This window comes from Lipophrys pholis, assembly GCF_963383615.2.
Source record: "Lipophrys pholis genome assembly, chromosome: 14".
Lineage (NCBI taxonomy): Eukaryota > Metazoa > Chordata > Actinopteri > Blenniiformes > Blenniidae > Lipophrys > Lipophrys pholis.
This window is the reverse complement of record NC_137633.1, coordinates 12056527-12065315: the sequence shown is the minus strand read 5'-3', so window position 1 is coordinate 12065315 and position 8789 is coordinate 12056527. Positions and strand designations below refer to the sequence as shown.

The window sequence follows — 8789 nt, the reverse complement described above, 5'->3', positions numbered from 1 at the left end:
CAATTGTGTTGTTTGAACTTAATTCTCATTGTGTAGGTGATGATTTTATTTGTGCACAATGAGGGAATTCCTTGTTTCATCCATTCCTGTGCGCACTCGGAGCTGCAACGTCCAGACCACCAGAGGGAGGTGTTAGATTAGTCTGCACCCCAGTGTGCAACTATTCATTTATTGGATAAATGCAGTGTCTCGCCTGCCATGGAGGCATTTTGTGTTTTAATGTACGTGCAGGCGCAGTTAGACTGATGATCTGATCCAAAGTCTGCAGCGTTAATTTAGGACGGCTCCTGTCTTTATTCTCGGGATTACCGCACAGGTTTTTTTTCCTCTTTCCCTGCTGTTTTTTCCATCACTTCCGCTGCCGTTGCTGCGACACGGGACGTCAACAGCGATGGCGGACAAGGAGAAGCGCCGGTCCGGCGCGATCGCTCCGGGGATGCCGGTGGACAAAGCCACCAAATCGGGCCTGGACCGGGAGTTTCTAACTCAGGCGGGCGTGGGAGAGCTGCTCCGCGGCGCCGTCCTGAAGATGGTCGAGGCCAGATCGGACGATCCCATCGGATTCCTGGCCGATCACTTCTGCAACCTCTCCTCCGTGGCTGACTCCAGCGCTGTCGGATGCTGCGACGAGGAGCCGCTGAGCGGCGGCGGCCAGCTGAGCGCAGGCGCGCAGGAGCAGCAGCATCTCAACCGGGCGCTGTGGCACCTGCGGCTGGCGCACCACTCCCAGAGGTCAGGGTAAACACCGGGGCTTCACGGGGTATGATGAGGAGATCAACGGGCAGATATTTGACTAGGTTGTCGTGAATAATTGCTTTCCATCCGACGAGCACTGCCAAATAAATTTTTTCTAGCCATCAATAAGAATATATTTGATTGTGAAAAACCTGAAGTCAGGACTCAACCAAAGGGGAAGGTCATCCTCACACATTTTGAAAACCTCTGATCTGAACAAAGGAGCTGGTCATAATCACTTGCATTCCTGCTTTTCAGGTACGGTGAAATTCAGATCTTTAAAAATTTAATAAACAATTAAGAACTAAGGTTGGGCCCTTTAAAAGAAGAGATGGTGCTATTTGAAATTAACATTAAGGCAAGCCAAATAATGAACAAAACTTTCTTTGTGCTGGTTTCCTGGCCACATCATCTTATTCAGTTAAAGAGATCAACAGTTTGTTATTGTGTAGATTTTATCAACCCCATCCAATTGGCAAAAGCAGAGTACAATGATGGTGTAAACTCTATTTAAAACAACAAAACTTGGATTGAAAGGATTTATTTATTGACATTTTGTTCACACTAATTTCATTTTATTGTACATATGAAAAGAATCATTTTCATACAAATAGCAAGTAACTTTGGACTTCTTTCCATTTAGATCTGCCTTCAGCAACAATGTCCGTGTGGCCTACGACCTCCTGAATCTCACTGAGCCTTGCAAAAGTACAAGTGAAATAGTCGAGGTTCCTGACAGCTCCTGCGCTGACAGCCCCACCGCAGGAGGAGGAGCAGGAGGGGGAGTGAGGGGAGGCCTTTACACGCAGACTCTGCAGTGCCTGTGCAGTGAAGGTGGAGTCCCAGCCTCCACCTCTGCTCCCCTGCTCAGGCGCCTCCACTGCCAAGACCACGAGGCCGTCCCGTATGATGTCTTCCGTCACGGCGTGCTGACGTGTGCTGTTTTCTCGGACTACATCCGGCAGGCTCAGAAGCTTTACGCTGAGGTGTGCTGCCCAGACGATGGGCCTGCCTCACGGGGGCTGTGCGTGGCTGTGTTGGGAACCCTGAAGGAAGCGCTGGAGACCTCCCAGGGCTGTGATACAAACTGCTGTGTCAATGCCAATGCTAAAGCTAATTCCTGCCTGGAGAGTAATGTGAAGGCCATCCGTTACCTGGAGGCCAGTGCCAAAATCTCCCCCTACATGCTCGCTCAGGCCATGTCCGGAGCCCGCACAAGAGGTCCTGGTGGCAATATGGATGCAAAGGAGTTTGAAAATGCTGCAGCGGAGCTGTTCATCACTCGAGTGAAAGTTTTGTCCTAGGTTTTAGAATAATGATTAATGAGTGTACAATATACAATATATCTTAGAGTAAAATATGAACTATTCTTCTTCTTCTATACATTTATCCACTATGCTTCCAACAGGGGGGGAAAGGCAAATTTAATTTAAGGTAAAAATCATTAACAGATCTGACCTCTAACACTACATGTAATCATCCACTGTAAGTTTATTCTTTGCTGATTGTTCCTGATCTTATTGACATACTGTCAATGAATAGTCCAACTGAATGTAACTGAGCAAGCATCTACATGATTTGTTTTGTCTATTCCCTGAAAAATAAACCCAAATGTGTATGTTGTTTTACACCTTTTTTTTAACTGTGTTTTTTATTAAAACTTTTGAAGGATGTTGATTGATCTGTAAGGACATTGCCAAAAAATAGGCGAATAAAGATGCCATATTGAAGACCTGTACAAATTGACGTACCTGTACTTGCCTTTCAATTGTAGTAGTAGCAGTAGTAGTAGTAATAGTTTATTTGGTCAACCAAATACAAAAAGCAGCAACACAAAATGCAACAATAAAAAGAAAGGGAAAACAAACAGAGGAAGACCGAAGGGCTTAGGCTGTGATGTACAAGAGGCCTCCACAAACTTGCCGATTATGAGACTGAAGGAGAAAGCCAAGATTTCCCACCCCAGCAAAGGTCTTCATTAAAAACAACAGTCTCCGAGCCCACTCAGCTATTTCTCCTGACACTTACCTCATTATTCTTACATTCTGACCATTCATGGCAGTGAATTGACTGACTTTGTGAACTGTTGTAAAGAGTGGTATGATATGATTCATTTACGTAAAAACATAAAACCATCCCTCATATTTGATGAAAAGTATATTATTGTGACATAAATCCAAAGTGATTAATTTTTAAACCTTTGAAATGTACCTGAAGACATCATTAATTTTAGATGAGCTACTTGAGAAAAGACATAAATGAGACATAAATGTATATGCACACAACAAGCATCACAGTAATGTGAGGATTGTACTTGAAATTTTATTTATTACTTCCACCGCTGATTAAGTTGCATTTAGAGATATAGTTTGAGAGCTGTTGCATTATAAAGTGTCAAATCATTTCTGCGTTGCAGCCGCTAGATGGCAGCACCAACAGGGAGCGAGCGGAAGTGGAGCAGCTTTGTTGTGGGTGAGTGAGCGAGGAAGCTCTCGGCTGGTGGTCAGTCATGTCACTGTGACTTTACGTTGAGCCTCCGGCTGAGTCTGTCGGGATGGAAGAAGACGAGCAGCTGCGATCTCTCATGTTCCTGGCCACCTACCTGCTGCTGAAGCGGAGGAGGGACGTAAACGACGCAAACGCGCAGAGACGCGCTGAGATCCAAAGACGCGTCCGACACCGACAGTACTTCTTCCAGAGGCAGAGGAGGATGCTCATGGTGGGTTTCTTTCTGCCTCTGTCTCATCCAGCAGCTGTGTGTCAGACGTTGTCGAATCTACCCTTAACCCATAATGTTAAACGTGTTCACATTGTTGTTTAAAAGTTAAATAGCAAATTGCCATTATGGTGATATCAACATGGGCAATACACATCACACAACAATAACGAGACTGATCAATTATATCTAAATTCTATGCATAGATTTTTTCCCCCCATAATATGTTTATTGTCATTTTCTTTTAAAGTAAAATAAAGATAAGGATATGTCTAAGAGATTCTCATATTTGTCAATGCTCCTGGAAAGTTCCCTTTTCGCATTTCTAATATGAGAGGGTCCACAATCTTCCTTTCTCGTGTTTATATATATATATATATATATATATATATATATATATATATAGCTCTCCTAAAGTCCAGAACTTTATACAGTTCAGTGCTTGGTAAAAAGTTTTTGGGGGATTTTCCAAGCACACATAGTTTGTCATGATAGGGTATCTGTCCCAAATTTTGAAAACCACTCACACAGAATGAGTCGATATCAGAATCAGAATCAGAATTCTTTGCTGTGTTTGGATAAATAAAAAAAAAAAATCAAAGCCAGTTACCATTTAAGACAAATACTACATATTCCAAAGTGTCACTCAACACATCTTTAACTTTTTTATCTGCAGATGATGATAGCAGGAGGTATCCGCTCCAACGTCCGCATCCGCACACGACCTTGGACGACCACTCGGAGCACTGACTGGTGGGAGCGAGTGGTAATGACAGAATTCCAGCCCTCTGATTGGCTTGATAAGTTCCGTATGAGCCGGGACACGTTCTTCTACCTCTGTGACAAGCTGAGGCCCCGTCTGGCTCGTCAGGACACCAGCTTCCGCCTGGCGCTGCCGGTGGAGAAGCGCGTGGCTGTGGCTCTGTGGCGGCTGGCCTCCAACATCGAGTACCGCACCATCAGCGACCTGTTTGGGGTTGGGAAGTCGACGGTGTGCAGATGCGTGAGAGACATGTGTCACGCCATCGTGGCCCTCCTCAGCTCCATCTACCTGCGGCTCCCCAGTGAGCAGGAGCTGGAGGACTCGGCTCAGCTCTTCCTGTCCTACTGGGGCTTCCCTCACTGTGTTGCTGCCATAGGAAGCCTGCACACGGCCATCATCACCCCATCAAACAACGCATCCGACTATGCCAACCCCGCCGGCTGGCTCTCTGTGATGTCCCAGGTAGACCACAAGCATTCATGCTGCAGCACTCGTTCGCTGGTTGCTCTGTCAGTTTTTGATTGTTTGTTTTTGCCGTTTGAGGTGGCGGTGAGTGGTCGGGGACACTTCTGGGACGTATGTGCCAGCTTCCCAGGTGGGACAGATCCAGCCGACATATTACAGAATTCATCGCTTTGGGCCACAGCTGCAGAGGGTGGACTGTCTCCTTCCCCTCCGCCTATCTTCATGGGAAAATCACTCAGGTAGCATAAACACATCAGTTATACTAAAAGTGTTTCTTACTTTTGATTTGTTTTAATAAATTCAGGGGACTTTCATAAAATCAAACCATAATGCAAAAATATTTTTCCAATAATTAAATTAAAACGGTTGAACTTAAGTATAAACTCAATTATTTCAGGCCGTCTCATTTTATCTTAATAAAAATCTCAAAATTTTAGAATATATCCTACGATCTGGTGTTTTTCTTACATATTTTATTCAACCATAAGCCTAATTATCACAATCAAACAAAAATGCATAAATATTTTTACTCATTCAAAAGAAAATTAATCCTAATTTTCAAGTGAGGATCAACGAGAACTGACCTTGGCATTGAGCAGCCTGTGAGACACATGCTTCTTTCCGAGATCATTTCTAGAAATGATGATGCAAGGAGGACGTTTATTGACTCCTTTTTAACCCACTATGAAATGGAATTATTCCTAAAATATGTGGAATTAAATGCACTTTAAGGGGAAGATTATCAAATTTTACAGCCAGAGGCCTTTTGCTGACCTGTTGGCTCCAGTTTCAAAACGTTAAACAATCCATTCCAATTTGGTCGAGACAATAAAACTTTTTGTTGCCCCCTCCCTTCCTCACATTCTTTTCTTTTTCCACACAAAAATACCATTTTAAAAAAGTTTTTGTTTTTTTAAGAGTTCACATCTTGTCGATTATGTGAGGATTTTCAGCATTACTTTGTAAACTCACATGACAAACCAGACATTTGAAGATGTTAAGTCTGGTTTTGAAATGTGAATTTGTTATATTTACTAAACGTTTGCCATCTTCAGGTATGTGTTGCTTGGGGAGGCCTGCTACCCGCTCCAGAGCTGGCTGATGAAGGCCTACCCCGAGGAGAAGGGCCGCAGGGCCAGTCACGCTGCGCTCACGGAGCCTCAGCAGACGTTTAATCGACAACTCACCCGAGCGCTGCGCGTGTCCGAGGAGGCGCTGCTGAGGCTGAGAGCGCGCTGGCAGTGCCTGAGCAAGAGGAACGACTGTGGCCTGGACGTGGTGCCCACCATGATCCTGGCCTGCTGCATTTTGCACAACATGTGCGAGTCCCACGGGGACACCTTCAAATCGGAGTGGAAAGAGGAGGTGTCGGAGGGCGAGAGCCCCCAACCCAGCCACAAGCAGCTCCTCTCCACCAGCATGGACCAGAGTAATGCAGAGGAGGTCAGACGCCTCTACTGTGACTATTTTCAGCAAAACAGCTGATCAGAGACGATGTCGATTGCAAATCCTTCTCATACTGTTACACTGTTTGTTGCATCCTGAGCATTAATCGAAGTCTTTCACATGTTGGGTATTAACGTGCATAAAACAAGAGGTCAAAGGATGGTAATGCATACATGCGTCTCAAGTTGGAGTGGAGCTTGAATGTACTTAAGTGTCACTGTAAATCTCGGCTTTGGTTTCAGTCAGCTGTTACAGGGGGAATCGATGAAATGCTTCCAAGTACAAATCTTCCAACCCGTCAACTTTTTTGAAGAACACTTCAGCTGCCAATGTAGACTCACAAAATGAAAAGTCCCTGCCATTTTGTGCTTTTTATTCATGAAAACATACATGGAAGGAGTCTAAAACTAACTAAAAATGTACATATTTAATGATTTATTGCTTTGTCTGACTAAAGCGTAAAGGACACGAGTTGTCATTATCAAATCCAACATGAGGATCAGCTTTTTTTTTTTTTTTTTAAGTGTTTTCAGAAGAAATTAAATACCAAAAAGTTAAACAGTCTGTCCTGGAAGGTTGAGCTTCTCGTCCAACCAGGAACTGTGAGAAAACATAATATACCTGTGAACCCAAAGCCCAACAGTAATATTGCACAAGAAGAATAAACAAGTAGCCATTAAAATAGGCTTGAAATAAATTATTATTTGCCTGTATCCGTTTTTCCAAAAACACTGAAAAATACAGGTATCAATATAATCTGTGAAAATAGAAGAGGGCTGCTCAAAAAATTTGGATTTCTATTTCTAATTTCTTTTGTTTATCATTGACTGTAAACATAAATTAATATCCTCATCAAGGAGAAGGTGCCAGAGTGAACAAAGAGGAACATTTTCTGTCAAAGTCCTTGAGCAGGTAATTGGTGGCCTAAAAGAATAAACAATAAAGGAAAGTGTATTACTGTTGTTTCTGAAACAATGAGAAAACTTTTTCGCAGATCTAACTGGCGGTGCAAACTGAAGTGAAAACAACGAGTACAAAACAGAGTGAAGGGATTTCTGGGTTACTGCACTCCCAAGAGTAATCAAAATGCCCCAGGACACATTTAAACTTGCACAAGTATACATACAAAGTCAATGAGACGAGGACAGCACACTCACAAATGCAGGAAGAGACAAAATTGCACACTAGACAACAGAGTAAGGACAAAAAAATAAAATAGGCACAAGCTTGGAGCCTCAACAATGGAGTAGTGGTTAGCATGTGTGCCTCACAGCAGGCAAGTCTCTTGTTTGAGTCCAGGTTTAGGTTTTGTCAAGTTTGAATTTTTTTTTTTCTCTTTGCATACATTGTTTTTCTTCCACAGTCCCAAAAAGTTTGAAGTTAATTGATTCTAAAAGTGCCCATACTTGTCAATGTGTGTGGTTTGTGTCTCTCTTTGGTGTCCGGCGCGCCTTCATACTGTGTCAGAGTGGTTATAGTTATAGAGATCATACTTGCTTGGGACCAACTTGCAAAGCACTATGTGATCATGAGAGAAGATCAGTACACGCACAACGTAATTGGATGCTTGCGATGGTAGGGATAGTGTCACGTGTCAGGGGACCTCCTCTTGAAATGCCTTTTGAAAGATTTCAATCAAGCAAGCTCATCAAAGTACTCCAAATCTGATAAGAGAGAGGGGGGCATGCAGCCATTCGGTAGGGGGATCAGGGTGGTGATGGTGCTTTAACAGTTTGTGCTCAGGCCACACATTCTGCATATTTATGAATGCAAGGCCTCCTCATTTACAATATGGATTTATTGAGGGAAACCGTGAGCAGATGTTACTTGCAGTTGTATTGTAAAGCCGCAAGATGTCACTGCAATCCCAGCAGAGTGCCACCACAGACGTAATGACTCTTGTGTTGCTGCTCGCATTAAACTGCAGGACATTGATAAAAAAAAATAAAAAAAAACTACGAGGGGAGGTCTACATACTGAAATGCCTTTTGTCTTTACGATTCATTAACACATTGACGATCGATTGCAGGAGATCGTGCAGCATGCAATGCAGCAGGTGTTTCACGTGCACAAGCTGCGCCCTGCATATATATTTATATTAAAACATCTTGTACCAGTTCGTACACATTTCGTTATGCGTCTCATCGACCTAACTTGAATGCTCGGAGTCAGATCCCACCCAGGACCCCGCCTCGGCCATTCAATTGGTCTGCAACGAGCCTGTTCCATGCAATCCGCCGTCTGTCAGTCAGCACTCCGGTATCCTCCTCCTCCTCTTCCTTCCTTGGCATCATCCTGGTGTGTGCCCACCTTGTTCCCAGCCACCCGAAAAAGCCGTCTCTTTTGAAGCGATCTGCAGCCACAGCCGCCGGTCCGGCTCGCATCTCCTCCTCCTCCGTTCCCAGGCTGTCGTATAAGAAGCCTTTAAATCTCACCGTCCAAAAATGAGTCGGGATGTGATGGGCTGTCGTGCTGCCATCGCGAGCTAGGCGGACACATTCCTTCGACCTGCCCGCCGCCGGTTCAATCACTGCGGCTCCACACGTTAGCCGCGGCGCTGTTCGGGGAGCTAGCGGGCTAGCGGGGCGGCTTTTTTGTTTGTTTGTTTGTTTGTTTTTTCCCCGGGGCTTGTTTAGGTCGTATTTAGCCGACGTTAGCCGATGT

The 8789-nt window shown here is 44.2% G+C and overlaps 2 protein-coding genes across 2 annotated transcripts; both read left to right on the top strand.

Moving 5' to 3' along the window:
- The first annotated feature begins 151 nt into the window (after positions 1-151).
- On the top strand, positions 152-2474 carry tpgs1 (tubulin polyglutamylase complex subunit 1). Its single transcript, XM_080480397.1, has 2 exons — positions 152-732; positions 1379-2474. Exons 1-2 carry the CDS (start codon positions 392-394, stop codon positions 2037-2039), a joined length of 1002 nt encoding a protein of 333 aa, XP_080336523.1. The 5' UTR covers positions 152-391; the 3' UTR covers positions 2040-2474.
- A 715-nt stretch (positions 2475-3189) lies between these two features.
- LOC308120101 (uncharacterized protein) lies at positions 3190-8103 on the top strand. The gene is made up of 4 exons (XM_080480509.1): positions 3190-3454; positions 4128-4676; positions 4758-4918; positions 5735-8103. The coding sequence occupies exons 1-4, from the start codon at positions 3290-3292 to the stop codon at positions 6162-6164; spliced, it is 1305 nt and encodes a 434-aa protein (XP_080336635.1). The 5' UTR covers positions 3190-3289; the 3' UTR covers positions 6165-8103.
- The last annotated feature ends 686 nt before the right edge of the window (positions 8104-8789 follow it).

What these genes read in the sequence shown, in the direction of transcription:
- LOC308120101 (XM_080480509.1), top strand. Translation starts at nt 3,290, where the DNA reads ATGGAAGAAGACGAGCAGCTGCGATCTCTCATGTTCCTGGCCACCTAC. An exon ending in GGCAGAGGAGGATGCTCATG is followed by an intron (nt 3,455 to 4,127) that starts GTGGGTTTCTTT and finishes TTTTATCTGCAG; the next exon opens with ATGATGATAGCAGGAGGTAT. An exon ending in TTCATGGGAAAATCACTCAG is followed by an intron (nt 4,919 to 5,734) that starts GTAGCATAAACA and finishes TGCCATCTTCAG; the next exon opens with GTATGTGTTGCTTGGGGAGG.
- tpgs1 (XM_080480397.1), top strand. Translation starts at nt 392, where the DNA reads ATGGCGGACAAGGAGAAGCGCCGGTCCGGCGCGATCGCTCCGGGGATG. An exon ending in CTGGCGCACCACTCCCAGAG is followed by an intron (nt 733 to 1,378) that starts GTCAGGGTAAAC and finishes CTTTCCATTTAG; the next exon opens with ATCTGCCTTCAGCAACAATG.